This window comes from Meleagris gallopavo, chromosome Z (genome assembly GCF_000146605.3).
Source record: "Meleagris gallopavo isolate NT-WF06-2002-E0010 breed Aviagen turkey brand Nicholas breeding stock chromosome Z, Turkey_5.1, whole genome shotgun sequence".
Lineage (NCBI taxonomy): Eukaryota > Metazoa > Chordata > Aves > Galliformes > Phasianidae > Meleagris > Meleagris gallopavo.
In genome coordinates, this window is record NC_015041.2 from 57,336,646 (window position 1) to 57,353,404 (window position 16,759).

General features: G+C 37.9%; 1 protein-coding gene across 1 annotated transcript in view; it reads left to right on the forward strand.

Annotated features, from left to right (window-relative positions):
• Positions 1-11,226, forward strand: part of DHFR (dihydrofolate reductase) — an 18,450-nt gene extending 7,224 nt beyond the window's left edge. Inside the window, exons 5-6 of the mRNA XM_010726099.2 lie at positions 9,102-9,217; positions 10,377-11,226. Of these exons, the coding sequence (XP_010724401.1) occupies positions 9,102-9,217; positions 10,377-10,464 (204 nt within the window). The 3' untranslated portion in view covers positions 10,465-11,226. The remainder of the gene's footprint in view (positions 1-9,101; positions 9,218-10,376) is intronic.
• The last annotated feature ends 5,533 nt before the right edge of the window (positions 11,227-16,759 follow it).

Here is a 16,759-nt window from a genome sequence, read left to right on the forward strand (position 1 = left end):
TGTTTATTACCTGGAGGTTAAAGAAAACAGTACAGTTTCTGAAACTATTAGTAAGATTTAAATTATAGGTTAGCATTTTTGGTCAGGACTACTTTTGCAACCTATTACTGTGTTGATCAGTATAAGGAATATAATTTGAAATCTCAGGTGTTCTCACTCTTTCACGTATTCACTCAGGCTATTTCAAAGTAATTTGAAATTCATTAGGGATCAATCTGACAGTTTTGTAAATATTTCTGCACCCATGATCTCAATGTGATCTTAATTAAAAGTATTTAATGGAAACCATACACCTCTACCAAAACTGCATTTTAGCCCCTGTATTAAAGATGTAAAAAGGGTTGCTGGAGTATTTCCTTTATGTTATGTAGATACGTGTGGGAAGTAAAAATACCAATGGGTAATTGAAGTGAATCATTTTATTCAGTAAGTGTAGATACTTTCTTTTAAAGCACTATTTTCATCTCAGTTCTTTGAATGCCTCAAAAGCTTGGAACTGATTGTGTTCATTAAGTATAAGAAAGTGACCGTCCATTCTTCAGTGAGTAAGTGCAGTAGGAGTGATTTTAAGTAGGTACCACTGAGAACATGACATGACATTTCTGCTTCTAGCAATTTGGGAGGCTTAACCCAAAGTTCAGATCTTTCTAATCAGGTGGAGCGTTATGAGGACAAGCCATTATGAAGAGAGCACACCACTCCAAAAAGGACTGTACGTTTCTATTCACATGTCTTATGCAGATGATAGTCCCTATTCCAACCAGCAAGTCCTTTTATATTTCTGATCCTGTACCTTGTTTCTCTTCCTTCTTACTCAGAAGTAGCACTGTAATGCCTGCTAAATAAAACCTATTTGTATCTCAGTACTGCTGCACAACAATGCAGTAGAGAGGTGTTTTTCACCAAGAAGAGCCACTGCATTATGATCCCAGTAAGAACAATTCTTGTACTCTGTAAAATGTCATTTTAAATGCTGTTTATTAGAGCTGATACCTTAAGGAAGGGCAGGATAGCATAGGAAATTACAAGTCCTTCTTGATACCTGGAAGCCCAAATTGTGCAGAATTGAGCAAGCCTCTAATCCATATGCAGCATGTTTTGCAGACCCCATCTATACATGCAGCACAGGCCTATAGACCTGTGTGTTCAGCTTAGCGGAATGCAGCATAGTCCTGAGCCTATGTAGATTAGTTAGTATGTGGTTCACAGATTCCTCAACATATAATGGTCTTCCACATACATATTTCTTCAACATATAGTAGTCTTGTAGAATCACTCCAAGAAAGAATGGCAGGCTTACACATACTTCTGCTGCACTTTCTTCTGCAGGGTTCCTTAGACAGCTTGTCACAAACTTTTTGTGGATGTCTTGGGGGCTGAGGTAGCTAATTACAATGTTGTTCTTGGAGTTTTCAGGTGTTCTACCCATGTTGATCAGCTGTCTTTGGCACAGGAGTCTTTGGCTTAAACGGATGGCAACCCATGACCATTCAGCTGTATACAGAAGGAAACTGTAACTTCTGATACTTACTGACCTCTGTAACAGAAAGCAGAACAGCCAGACATATAGGCATTTTAGTGGCAATAGGGACACATGAGTAGTGTTGGCTTTAGGAAGCAAAAGCAGAAAGGATTGAAAGCAGCTCCCTCAGTCCCCTGAATTGTTCAAAATGGTATACAAACTGTCTCATACTTCAGAGTGCCTTTAGAGGTAATTAAGAGCGAGGCACTTTTCAGCAGTGCCCAGTGATGGAACAAGGAGTAATGGTAAAACCTGGACATGGAAAATTCCATACAAACATGAGTAAAAGTTTCTTAACTTTGAGAGTGATAAAACACCGGAACAGGTTGCCTAGAGAGGCTCTGGAGTTTCATTCTCTGGAGATATTCAAAATGTGCCTGGATACTTTCCTGTGCAACCTGGTATATGGAACCTACTTCAGTAAGGGGATTTGGAGGAGGTGGTCTCCAGAAGTCCCTTCAAACCCATACAGTTCTGTAATTCTGTAAGCTTTTGATGTGATTTCTCATTGTCTGAGATCTTGCTCGCACAGACCATCTTAAATTTGACTTGGCACTGCTGGCTTCATTGGATTTTTTATCTCCCCATACAGACATAAGGTGTAATAGTGCCTCCAGCAAAGCTTTCAGACTTCTCACAGCATAGGTTTACAAATGTAATTTCCTTAGATCTCAGTATGATACCATCTTGGATCTTCCAGAAGGAGCTGATGTTGCTACTGATGGTACGGATGAGGAAGGAAGAGTGTGACAACCCAGCAAGGGCCAGTAGGTCATAGCAATTACAAAGACATAGCGTTGCTTGAGAGGCACACTGTAGTTTTGCATGAGCACTTGATGTTTTGAGAGCCTTCTGCTGGCTCTTGAGTGCTTGTGTGTTGGCAACTTGCAGTAGTAACTCAGTGTCCCCTGAGTCTCTGTTAGCAGTTGGGGCATATCACATAAGTAGACTTCATGTGTTGGTTTCATCTTCAAGAAGTTCAATTCATGCACACCCCAGTGCAATCAAAGCGTGCTAAGTGAGAACAACTAGAGGATTCATTTCAAAACCACATTTCTTTTCTGAGCTAAGACACTGATATGGATGCACTCTGTGTGGAATTAATGTCTCTTAATTGTCTGTTAATGGAGAGGTTCTTGGTTTTTGAGTTGAATAACAGTGCAGCCTGGAGAGACTAATAAATCTGCTCAATAGTGGTTACATCAATCTTTTTAAATTGAATTTAAACTGAGTGCTTAAAATTTATTTAGAACAACATTCAGATTTAACTCTGTGGTTTAACCCTGGCAGGCAGCACAGACCTCCTTAGCTACTCACTCACTCTCCCCAGATGGGATGAGGAAGAATTAGAAATATAGAAAAGTGTAAGAGCTCATGGGTTGAGATGGAGACTGGGTAAAGCAAAAGTTGCCTATGCAAGCAAAGCAAAGGAAGTTACTCATTTGCTGCTTCCCATTGGCAGGCAGATGTTCAGCTGCTGCTGCCAAGCAAACAGAGCTCATTATGTGTAATGTTTTCTTGGGAAGACAAACATTGTCACTTCAAACAGCTACCCCTTTTCTACTTTACTCCAGCTTTTATTGCTGAACATAGTGCTATAGACATCCCTTTCGTCAGTTGGGGTCCTGGTTCTGTCCCCTCACAGCTCCTTCTGAGCTCTCAGCTCCTTACTGGTGGGCAGAGGGAGAAGATAAAAAGGACTTGCCTTGCACTGTTCAGCAACAGCCAAAACGCTGGTGTGCTATTACCACTATTTTGATCAAAAATCCAAAAGACAGCGTCTTCTGAGCCTCTACAAAGAAAATTAATTCTATTCCAGTCAAAGCCATGACAAATAGGAACTGTAAGTCCAGTGTATCTCTAGATATTAAAAAGGGACTTTTTTATAAAAGGGGGAATGTGCATAGACTTACTTCTGTGCAAGGAATGGCCTTATAATGTGGTAGTTTTTAAGTGTTGAGTGTAAATCTTGGTTTGTAGAAATAACCAAACATAAATCCTAAACAAGGAACTTACCAGTAGAAGAAAAACCTAGCAACAGAACTTAGAAAAAAGAAAAAAGAGGAAAAAAAAGTATGACTCATGTCCTCCAAACCAATGCCTTTTTAGTAAAACCAAAATGGGCTTTGTGTCAAACAAGCTTTCCCCTTGACAAAAGAAGGTTTTTCTACTGCATCTTGATAATTTAAAATTGTATTTTGTAATTTATACATTCCTACTCATCTTCTTGCTTTCTCTGCTTCAGAAGCAAGCGATGCTCAAGGTCACTTTGCTGAAGTGCAGAATAGTATTCATGTATTACATCTGGAGAACTTGTAATTTGGTAACAGAACAAGAAGTTATTATTTCATATGAAGTTTTGTTATTTTCACTTTTGAGTTAATAGCTAAGCTGACCAATAAATGATGCTGACAAATCATATTTAACAAAGAGGCTTAAGTTGGAAAATTAAATTTCCAGTAATCTCCAAGGGAAAGTTTTGTCTAATATTCATGCTTAGGTGTCTTCCTTATATATTAGTATTTGGGTTTGGGTAATCGGTATATGTTAGTATTTGTTTTGGGTGATCTACCCCCTTTCATTCTTCAAAACTACTGAAGGATTAAACTGCTACTTGTACGTAGTACAACAAGTCTCTTGCAGATGTTTAATTACCCTTTTAAACAGAGTTTCTTAACTAAGTATATATAAGCTTGTGAATGCCATGTTTGTTTAGCTTCAGATCTTCCCTGTAGCATAAGGATCACTTCTTCAAAAGAGAAAAACATGAATAACTTGAGCTGCTAGTTTTATTGTCATTTTTCTCGAGCCTGCCAAAACTTTATTAACTAACACCATTACCCTACATTTTATGAAGTCTCCTCCCATGGAGACATTCAGGATCTGTCTGCAGGCTTACCTGTGCAACATATTGTAGGGAAGCTGTTTTAACAAGGAGTTGAACTCAATGATCTCTTGAGGTGATTCTGAGAAAATACACATTTTAAAGATTACGTTTTAACATGTCTGAATTTCCTACAAACCATAAATATACTAATTTTATTGCCTTAAGCACATGTAAAATAGAATATTTTAAAACCGCATAGCTGCTGAAATAGAAACTGACATGTATGCATTTTCATTTTGTTTTGAAGTGCAGTGTTCAACCAGAGATGTGATCAAGGACTGAGATCCACTTATAGGGGAGCTGTCTAGATACAGTGTTTTTCTCTGCAAAGGTGCTGTATCTGCAGGTTCCAGTGCCATTGTTCCTGTGTAGCACTGCTGTCAAAGAACTTGCTGCGAAGAGCAAGCTTCTCTGAGTTTTCTGAAGCCACTGACATGGAGGGCATCACACTGCAGGCCTGAAAGATTTCTCTAACCTGTAAGAACCAGTATGAAAAGCGGAGTACTGACTCCATTGGCTTCTTTGTTCTTTTTCAAACTAACTAGTCTGGCTCAATCCTATTAACATTTTTGAAAGCTGATAACACTGTGTAAAGTGAAGAGTATTATTACTAAGCTACAGGTAAATGACAACATCTCAAAAATATCTTTGCCTGGAAACTAGATTCTGTATCCTTTGTTATGGAAGGTTTCAGAAAGAGTGATTGGCATAGTGCTCCTGGCCTGTGGAGAGAACCACTCCTGGCTGTGACAATGTAGATAAATTTGAAGGAAGCAGAGTGGTGGTACTGTCTGTACTTCCTTTCCCTGTCCCACCGAATTCATGATAATCTCACTTAATTATGCAGGTGTATATAGTCCTGAGCAGTTTTGTTTCCAAAGATTACTGTCTTCCCAGTATGTAAACGAATGTAACTCTTGGTTATTGCAATGCTAGTGAATGCTTCTTCACAGAAGAGTTTTCCCATATGTATTTGAACAAGGTGGCAATGCAAAGACAGTTTTACTCTATTCTTATTACTCTGTTTGAGACAGGATTATAGCAATCTGACTGCAATCTCCTAACATCTTTTCTATAAAAGTGACAAGCTTACAGTATTACAGGTGATAATACTATCCTTCTGTAGAAATTTGTGTTTTGTAAAAATATATCCTTATGTAATGTAGCTATGCCTCTTGTCAGTGCTTCGTTCTTTCACATAGTAACAAAATCATATGAAATGAAATTACAATGTTAGCAATATACCAGATTTCTCTAGTTTAGCAACTTTATGCTTTCTCAGACATGAGAGGGACACATCCAGCTTTTCCATTATGTGTGTCAAACTATGTAAGCTCAGAGAATTCTTAACACTGGAAAGAAAGGTGTAGTGTTCCTATTGTTCTTTGCTTGTTCGTTGTTGTGAGCAAACTGATTTGGCATTTTTATGGGAAAAAGTAATCTCGTAGCTCTGAAAAGAGTTGCTTTTTAAGTTTCTTTCCAAAGGTATTTGCTGAGCTTTTAGAGGAAAAGTTTTAAAAGATGCTGTTCTAAACATGGACCCTACTTTCCTCTTGACATTGGAAAAGTCCAGTTCATAAAGTTAACTGTTTCCATAGGGTCAGAATGGGTAGGCTTTTCATAAAGGTCATATAGGATTTTTAATACACTGATCTTGTTCCTTGTAGGAAATTGGTGATAGGAGCTACCACAGTGTTCTATTCTCACCAGGTTTAGTTCTAGCAGCTCAGAAGAGAAGGGAAATTACCTCATTGACAGAAAGACACTTCAAAAATAAGTGCTTCAGATAGCTACTTTGTCTATTTTACTTATTTTATGTAATCAGTGGAAGATTGGAAGACAGTGGGCGTGTGTCCTTCTAAAACCTGCAAATCTTTGAATGACCAGATATAATTGGTTCCTTCTACAGAAATTGGTTGCTATGCTGTCCGATTTGCAGTGGTTTGGTGATTAAACTTATAAAAGATTAATTTCCTATGTAGTACTTTTGAAACTGCTTCTAATATGCAGCTATTTGTTGCAGAGCTTTAGGGTTATTTTAACCTATGTTCTACAAAGACAACTAATTCAAGGCAGTAGTCCTTTGAGTACAGGCATAGACTAATCTTGTATGGCAGGCTGTCCAATAAAGCTGGAAATTATGGGGAATATAACTCCTAGGTCATCTGCTTCTTGATGTATGATTCAGAGACAAGTGTATTGATGGTTACCTGGAAAAGTCCAAAAAGACAAGGCTATGCTAAAATCTCTTAATAGGTATATGAAGGCATATGTGAGTAACAAAGGGCTGGTTCACCTATGGGGGGTGACTTTCCCGGGACAAGAGGATTGGTCTTAACACCTCAGCAGTCCTGTCCTCTCTTTCTTTTGGAACATCATCTCTGTTAGAGGAATCTTCTGGTGTTTCTGAAAGAACAGATCAGAAGCTATAGTTTTAATAGGCTGTGCTCTAAGATGAACCACAATTAGCTTTGTTTTTCCCTATTTCATCAAGCTGTAGAGTCTTAAAAGGCTCAGTAGCTGCTACATAAGCAGACAACCTTATGCAGAGAACAAGCACCTATGCAGTTCCAACAAATACGATTATAAGATAACTGAGTGGATTATGGGAGGAAACATACAACTACTTCTGAGAAGTTCTCCCCTAAAATCTAGCTTTTCTATTACATACATTGTCGTGAAATTTGCAAAATAAGGAAAAACCGAAGGGCTAGTAAAAAAAATTATTTGTAGAATATTGTGTTAGTTTACCACAGTGTTGCCTGATCAGTAGAATTATATATTAGTTCCTCCACATTCTGTCTAAATAGTCAAGATTACTTACAATTATGTATTAAAATGAAGTAGTATTCACCCTGATGCATTCCTTAGAATAAATATGCATAATATGTATAATATAGAATCACATCATTAAACTCAGAGCAAGTATGTCAAAATTCTATCAGATAGATCAGCACTGTGCATCCTCTAATTCTTCTGTCCCCCCAAAAAAAGTAGATAGAGTAAGCTGGACAAGACAGGAGTGAATAGTTAGTGAACACTGGCAAAGAAGTACCATAATCTTCTTAGAAATTCCAGAGTTGTCATAAAGCACTTTCACTGCCTGCCAGTGTTCATGAGTGCACAGGAGTAGTTTGCAGAATCAGAGTATAGTTCTCTCTGAGCAGTTTCAGTTAGAGACTCCAAAATTGGAAGGTTTTGTGTGTAATACAAAATCTTCTTATGTAAGGAAAATGCTGTCAAGGAACAGGAAGGACCAGCTCCACCCAGAAGGACAGGATGTTGGGACCCAGAGACAATATCCTGCACAGCACAGCTTCACCAGCAAAAGAGCTCACAGTGGTGAGGCAGGTCTTCAGAAAACAGCGAAGGCCCGTGAAGGTAGCTGGGCCAGGCGTAGCCCTGGGGCAACTGGACAGGGCTATAGGGACAGGCTAAGGCTAGGCTGGTATGTCAGCCTGTGAAGTGATGCAGAAATGTTCCTAAATTGGAATGCAAGTGAAAATTACACTTAACAGAGTGTAGCAATCAGAATACACAGTCAAGCTGTATTTCAAATATGCTTCTCTGTATTCTCTATGATATGCTGTAATAACATCATGATGATGGGCATCATGCCACTCCTATCCACTGGGAAGGAGTATGTAGGTTGTAACCATCTGAAGCCCATTGCTCTTCTCCAAGTTCCTTTTATTTGATGTTTAGTTCTTTAGCCTACATAAAGCTGAGCCATGTATACATACAGACTCCAGAGTTCCAGCTGACAGAGGAAGACATTTACACTTTTTCTGTAGAGATGGGACAAGCAGTCCAACAGCATGTTGAGCTCTTCAACTGGCATAATGTTTTCTCTAGTGCATAAACCGCTATTCCATCCCCTTCTTGCTAAGTTCAGGTTTCTTTGCAGCAGCTGCAGTCAGTCACTCCATTCATTTTTCCTTGCTAGTGCGGAGACCTTAGCTGAAACACTAGAACAGTTCCATTAACCTGACAAAAAAATTAATTTATCCCTCTATTACAAAATAAATTTATCTCAGTAAACAGAACACAGTATTTTGTATTTATTTGTGAAGCAAATTATTATCCCATTATTCTGCAGATGAATGATTCAATTCCTACAGCTGGCCCTTAATGAAAAAAAGAAAATACGATATTTGTAAAGAATCCAGATGAACACTTGTTCAGCGCAGATGGATATTGTTGTGCTCTTTCATTTTAAGGTATTCTCTGGAAATAGAGCTGCTTTTCCAGAAACCAGCTTCTCAGCAAAGCTAGCAATTAATTTTATTGGATTAAGTTTGAAATTACTTGGTTCCTGTACTTGTCAAAGTAATACCTAATAGCATGATGCATGGTGAATCATCTTTAACAACGTATTGCTCATTGCCAATCTGGGGGAAAGGGAGAAGCATCAGTAAAGCAATTCAACACATATATTGTAGTCAGGCACCAGTAGAGCGTTTTTAACACATGAGTTTGTGTATGTTTGTTAGTAAGGATCTCACCCAGAAAGTGTCTTCTTAAACTTTTTCGTTCAGGAAGCCATGAAACTTGACACTGTTTTACAGGTTTCAAACAGTGTTTTAACACAGGATTATTAAAAATTTAATTAAACATGAATAATACTTCATAAATAGTCCAGGTGTTTTACACAGAATAATTCAACTTTAATTGTGTATTTTATTTTTAAAGGCAGCAATGGAGAAGCCCATTAATCATCGACTGTTTGTGACAAGAATTTTGCATGAATTTGAAAGCGACACGTTTTTTCCAGAAATTGACTACAAAGACTTCAAACTTCTCAAAGAGTAAGTATCAGAAGGTATAATGGTCCTGTGTTCTGAATGGAGACTTATTCATTCAAACCTGTAAGAACCTTGCTAAGGCCACATTCTCTTTGTGTTAGAGATGCAAGTTTCTGCCATCTTCATCACATTGCAGACATGCTTTATGCTCTGTCTAACAAGATTACAGGAAGTTGGGAGGTAGCAAAAATACAAATGGATGCCTCAAGAATCAGCAGGAAAGAACTTTGTCCTTCTGCTCCCATTTCGGTTTCCAGCTAATTACAGACCAGCAGTAAAGAGAAAGTGTCGCAAGATGAGCTCTCTGTCCACAACCTAGGGTGCAGGAGTGGAGCAGCTGTGAAGCTGTAGAGAATAAGTGGGGGCAGTGCAGAAGAATATGACGCAGACAAACCGAGTGAGTGGGGAATGTTAGTTGTGTTTTTCAACTTACAAATTCTGAAGTTCTCTGTGCCCTAACACAATCCTAATGCAATATCCTGATTTCTGACACCAAAATTTCCATCTTTATCTGGTTTGTTTCCCAGGCATGCATTGTTTTTGGTGAACAGAAATCAGAATTTGGTTGATAATTTAGCCAATAATTCCCCCACTGAAATGGAAACCTAACAGACACTGATCTAAGAAAAAAAGTTTTAAATTCCTTCCTCCCTCAATGTCAATATTACTCATCCAAAGTCCTTACTTTGTCACAGGGAACTGAAGAGATTTTAAGAGCGTCTATTAATAAAAAATTGTTTAGTAACTCTGGAAGAGAGGGGAACACTTTGCAGTAGGTAGCAATCACCTACATATACTTGTAAGAAGCATTTACTATGCCATTTCCTCTAAACTATATAATCAAAAGCAAAGCAAAAAAAAATGTCTGTGTCACTTCTGCATTTACAGACATTTTAAGTAACATGGGAGGATTCAGTCAAAATGTTTGTTGTCTTTTTCATCTGTTTTACATCACTGTCTACTTTTTCAGTTTAAAAAGATACGTGTTTCTGATAGTAGTTAACGTGATTCTCAAGAATAGCTTATAGTTAGTATTCCTGTGATAAGGGTGGTATTTTCATGTCTTTACCAGGTAACTTTGTTTTCTAATTGATTAGATAAATTGCTGGTGATTTACACAATTACTTTCTACTTTTGTTTTTTTCATTTCCCCCCTCTCTAGATACCCAGGTGTCCCTGCAGATGTTCAGGAAGAGAATGGCATCCAGTACAAATTTGAAGTGTATCAAAAGTCTGTCTTGGCACAATAAAAACAAGGTTTTCTTTAGTTCTATATGCAACCAGGCATTTTGAATTAAGAAATCTTACAGATTGAAAATACGTATTGCATACATATTACATCACTGTGAGAAAATCTACTTGATAGTGCAGTACTTCAACAGTGAAAGATCCCAGATGAGCGTGGTCAGCAGCATTTGCAGCTCCCACTCTGACAGTGAGAGCCTACAAGAAGGGGTCCTTACCTCTGTTTCATTGCTGATCGATCTGAGAGCAGGATAGGTTATTGGTTTTTTTTTAAATTATAACCCAAAACTTTGCTGACTGTTTCCCCAAAGTATTTTTAAAGCATCATTTTATGAAACAATTTGAGGGAAATTCAAGTAATGTTGCCCTTAACTGTTGCACTAAGTCTCCATTTTAACATCAGCAAGGGTTGCATTGGACAATTGCAAGTTTATGCAATTTATGACTGTTCAACAGGGCATAACACTGGCCAGTTTTCTATGAGAAGTTTAAACCTTTTGCGTGCATTTTGCATGCTTTTGAAAAGCAATAACCAAGCCTCATGTATTAAGAGAAAAACACACAAAGTATCAGCTTTGAACAGCCGTTGAATTTCCCACAGCAGTTCTACGGCAGTAAACTGATGCAAAGAATAATGTTTGTTGTCTCAGTTTTCTCTGTGTTCCTTTTTCAGATTTAAAAATACAAATACTTTGCTATGCTGATCTTCTTTTTCCGTATGTGCTGACTTTTTACATCAATCAATAAAGATTTAAATATCAATATTATATGCTTGCATTAAATTGCAGAAGTGTACTGCATTTTAATTTGCTAGTGCTTTGGGAAAGGGAAGAAAACATACTGTTGCCAAGGGGATTTGGTATTTTTCTGGTATTTTTTGTTATTTTGTGATGTAAGTCACGGTGACCCTGACAAGAGAGAAGAACCTTCCAAAAGCATTTATTATGTACCCGTTAATATCAAAATACAGGTCAGTGTTAAGAGCTCTGCACAGCTCATCTGGAAAGTGCTGTATGTATGGAAACTGACGTTTATTTAAAGTGGAAGCAAACACTTTATGCTATATTAGATTACACTGTGATACTGATGTGAATATAGATGAGAAAATTTCTGCCTAAATATGTATTGCATGAGATACAGTCAAAAGTTTTGCAGAATCAATCTGGTTTCAAAAGATTTCCACTTGGATGCAAATGGTTCTTCAGGGAATATAAGACAAAGTTTCTCTCTGACTTTATAGAATCTTCTCCAGATTTAGCTACCTTCACTTGCCAAGTTCTACACCAAAGATTGACATACTAGCCATTGGCTAGTTAGGTGCTGTTTGAAGTAAACAGATGGGCAGAAGAAAGTAAGTCTTCTTATGTTTAAAAAGGCTGTTTGCTGACAGGTCCATTATTTCCAGAGCATGGTTACTTTGCAGAATTTTAAATCTGTGCTCTTTTAGAGATACCTCAGATTGTTCATGAAATAACTAAGACAAGAAAAAACAAGTTACTGGCTGGACTTTGTATGGGGCCACGTTCAGAAGCAGTACTTGGCTGTCTGACAGGTAGGCTCAGAAAGCACAGAACATCTGTGTGCTACTCACCTAAGTTGGGCACTGAACCCATCACCTTGCCATATAAAAATATTTTATACTGTTGTTTGAAGAAGAAAATATCTTTTGATCCAGATACAACTTCCCCACGTTTTGTTTACTCCCATATCTCACAGATATATGATGCTGTGAAAAGCTATAGATTCTTGTGCATGGAGAAATGTCATATTTTTCCTCATTTCCATGCAGCTGAGTGCAATGAATAGCACCATGAGTGACAATATAATTACCAACCACCAAGAAAAGTATAGTGCAGATATAATTTAATCCCCCTCATTCATGCTTTTCGAAGAACAAAGTGTTCTAAACAGGTTAAAAATTAAATTTTTAAGGATGATAGTAGTTCTAACAAGATTGCTAAAACGAGAGGGTCCACATAAGAGATGAAATGCAAACCATTAGTGTATCTGTTGCTTGTCTTTTGTTCATTATCTCTCCTTTCTGAAAGTGGACAGCAATTTCCATTTGGTTGTAGAAAGCTGATGTTGTAACTAGCTTGCTAGTATTGTTAGGGTCACAATGTATTCAAGGACAGAAATGGGAACATTCCAGCAACAAATCGCTGCTACTGAGAACAGCCCGTGGAGAAGAAAAGTGAACACTAAGTAATAGGAGTTTCCTAATTTAGCCAACACAACATTAGTATATATATAGACTGTGGGGGAAAGCAGAAGGGGAAAAATGATGGTGATTAGCTTATGCATGTTATCTAAGTAGAGCATCAAGAGCATTTGACATGAGCTCTTAAGTGGGAACAGACAACCATATTGTCTTCATCAAACTACAGCTAATTTGTCAAAGGCTTTTGCCTGAAACCAAAATAATTCTAAAGCAATGCTAGTAGAAAAGGAAAATGTGAGCAGGCAGTAGCTAATTTGGAGAGGAGGGAAAAAACTAAAGTAAGGCTTGTTTGTGCATTGTTGCTGACAATGAGGTGCTCAAGAGGAAGCCTAACAAAATTTCCTTCATTATGAAACAAGAAGATACTTACCTCATTAAGCAGTTGTGCTTTAACTGTTTCTTCCTGCCCAGCAGGACTAGGAATGAAACCTACCAAGTTAGGGTGCAGTCAAAAATCTTCTGAAGATGCAGGTTCTGGAACAAACGGGATGGGAATGGGGAAAAGAAAGATAAGAAAACTGTTGTTTTCAAGAAAGATTATACAATTTCGTATGGTAGTTTGTTCTGTAACGGTAAATATTACTGCAAAAAATTTTCAAACTGCCCCAGGGTAGAGTACTTCTAAGATACTAAGATGAAGAATTTCAGGACTGAAGCTTTTTCAGGATTTAAATGTTTCAGTAACTGCTTTTGACAGCTGCAATGAAAGCCTCAGCTACAAATCCTATCCTGAAGTGCCTAAGCTGCATGTGAAAGCTTAAGTCCCACCCCAGAGGATCCAGAAGCCTGGGAGTTAGCCCTGTGCCCAGGCTGCTCCTCTCGTTCTCCTGGGGAAAAGCAAAGCCTACATCTCTGTGGCTCCATGCAGGGAACCTACCTATTTTTCATTGGCCTTCAATTATAAAGACTTCTACTTGCTCTGGAGTGAGTATTGTTTTCTCATTTCCCATCTGCAGATCATTGTGTGTCCTTTCACATACAATTAAAGCGAAGTTTGAAAGAAGTCTTTTATCAGATTAATTGACATGACTGGAAGAAGAAAAGGCCTAGAGTCCTTTTCTGATTACATTCTCAAAAGAATGTTTGTCAGAAATAAAACTCAAGTGACCCTTTTCAGTGATGCAGCTGCATCAGCTGGAACTGCGGGGACAGTAGCTCTTCATAACAAGCAAACAGGAACTGTGACATTATCATACCCTGCAGGTAGACCTAGATCATATGTACACCCATATCTGGAGTACACAAGAAGTAATCCTTTTGGTGGCTCTAGGTGGGTTGTATGACGTACAGAAGAGAGAAAATTAATTTCATAATCAATTTTAAATTAAATTTTCCTCATTTGTCTTTGGTAAAATTATGTATTCTGTAATGGACTTTTTCTTTATTCACTTAGTACTATTGTGCATATTGCTGTTTTGATCAGCTAAAATTATTTTCTTCAAAATATTGGATCTCAGTGTCCTTCGTGCAGTTGACGTTCTCTTTCCAGTGGAATCCTGTTTCTCTTGTCATACAGCTGCTACACCATTGTCTACTGCATAATTCACAATTTATTTATTTATTTATTTATTTATTTTTTGTAGTATATAACTCCAAATATCTTTAGAAACTCCTGCAGTGCACAAAGGGTGCAGACCACTTTCCACTTTAAGTAATCATGCCTTTTTCATCCAATACCTTATTTGAAGGACATCTGTATCTTTCATGTTATAGACAAATAACTGCTTAGCCTATTCAGAATATTTATGTATGTATTCACGAAAGAAAACGAAAAAAGACTTGTAATCATTAAGTGTGAATGTCAATTTTTTTCTTGTCAGTGTCGTCAGAGTTTCAGATGGAATTGATCCTGGCTTGTACAAATTTCAAACAGGTCTGTTAACACTGAAAGTAGTATTGGATGTCTTGAACTCTTCTGTGACTTTTCTTCATTATTAGAAAACAAATACTGTGGCCAGAAATCACTATATAGGAATAAGTAAGTTCTTACTGTATGGTAGAGAACATATTTTGCTACTGTCTTACTTTAACAATATGCCTGACACTGTCACGTTGAAACATTTGAAAGTAGGAAGGCTGCTCTGAAAGTAACGCCGCTTGCTTCATGATGTTGGCCCATGACAGTAGAGGCAGCCATTGGTGGTATGGCAGTGGAGGTTGATCCTCTTGCCAATAATCTGTTACCTTTAGTTACCATGTAACAGATGACAGCAGAGGGGCACTCTGACACAACGGTGTTTGACATGGATGTGCATATGGAGCAAAGGTGTATCGTGGAATTCCTCCATGCAGAAAAAATGCAGCACCTGATTTGTACGCAAAGAAATAAAAACATGAGCAAAAGAGGGTTGTCCTACATACCTGCTGAAGTTCTACACTTAGGAGTCCAGCACTGGCATAGCACGCCATTACTAATGGATGTGCCTACGCTACAGGACATTTCAGTCCAATGTGGTCTCTAAAATAGTCTTCCCACCCATCATAATTATTCCTGCAAGTATCACATGAGCATTTCCACACAGACAATCTTTTAATTGAAGTAATTAGCCAAAATACACCAAACACTTCAGAGAGCATATTTGTTTCAAAAAGAAGCCTTCGTGTTACAACTAGATAATTAAAACATGCCTGAAAGAAATTCAGAGAAACACCATCTCTGGTATTAACTCACTGGAGACGAAGCAGTTATACCAGGTCAGGTCAGTAGGGCCCATTTCAGAGCTCTTACCTGATGTGATCAATTCAATTAGAGAGTGTTAGTGTGAAGTATACATAAAATTACCAAAGAAACAAAGTAATAAAATGTTATTCCGGATTCTAAGATGCATGCAGAGTTGAGACTTTGTGAATGCAGACTGTTAATGGAGCCTTAACTTCTTCTGTTTGTATTTTCTTACTATTTTTGAAATAAAACAGCATTTCTCTGTGCTCTGCACACTGCCTCTGTCTCTTCTCTTCTCTTTTAGACCTTCTGCAGTATCTCTGGATCACAGGCAGAATCTCTTTTCCTTATTTTAAACAAGCAGGCTGCTGTACCTCTTACATTTAATGAAAGAATTTTTAAGAAGCACTGTTATTTACAGTGTGTTAGTGCATTCCTTCCAGCAAATGGTTCCAGCACAGTAAACTGCTGCCTCTTTACACATTTTTAAATGTATTAGTTTAGGTACCAAATTACTATAATAATAATTTCAAGTTTAGATCCTTCATTTGAATCATTTCTTGGTGGTGTAGGCTAAAGTTGGTCAGTGCAGGGTTGGTTTGGTGAGCATTCCAAATAGGCATGATAACCAACATGTTTACAGTCCCCCATAAAAAACACAATCCACAAAAAAAGTAGTGTTTTGGATCAAAATATTTGCACTCTTTTTTTTTCTTTTTCTTTACCCTCACCCCCTACCCCCCATTAGAAGCATGGGGCAGCTCTCTTCCCTCATCCCCAGAATCCTGGGTGGCCCAGGGAAGGCCCCTGCTAAGTTCAGAGTTCCTTGCTACATAGCCAGGAATCCAAACCCTGCGGCCACTTTCTCAAGACACAGCTCCCAGGCTCAAGGGCTGCAGTCTAGCTCTGGATTTCCAACAGCTTGTTAAGCAGACTGTCTAAGATAAGTGTGTTTCTTTAGTTTTACTGTCTGCCTGCCTACCTTTGAACAAAAACTTGTCAAGAATTAGTGCACTGGAACGTTTTGGTCAATTAAAATGAGTGCTGCTATTCTGACCATAAAACTTTCTCCTGGTAGATATCAACTAGCCCATATGTCATAATGATTCAAGAGGTTTGGGTAGACAGAGATCCTGAGAGGAACAGGAAGTAGAGTAACAGACTGACATGTCATGGGCATCTGCAAACATCTTCTGTGTTTTAGTACAAACCCTAGGCCGCATTGATATATTTCCTGCCTTGGTTTTCCACTCTCCTTCACAGTTAACATAAATATTGTTTTCTTGATATCAAGAGTTGTTTTCTATACCTAATTAAAACTAGACAAAAAGAGGAGGTTGTGACATATATATATATATACCTCATATATATATATATATGTGTGTGTGTGTGCATGTATGTATGTTTTTTTGTTTGT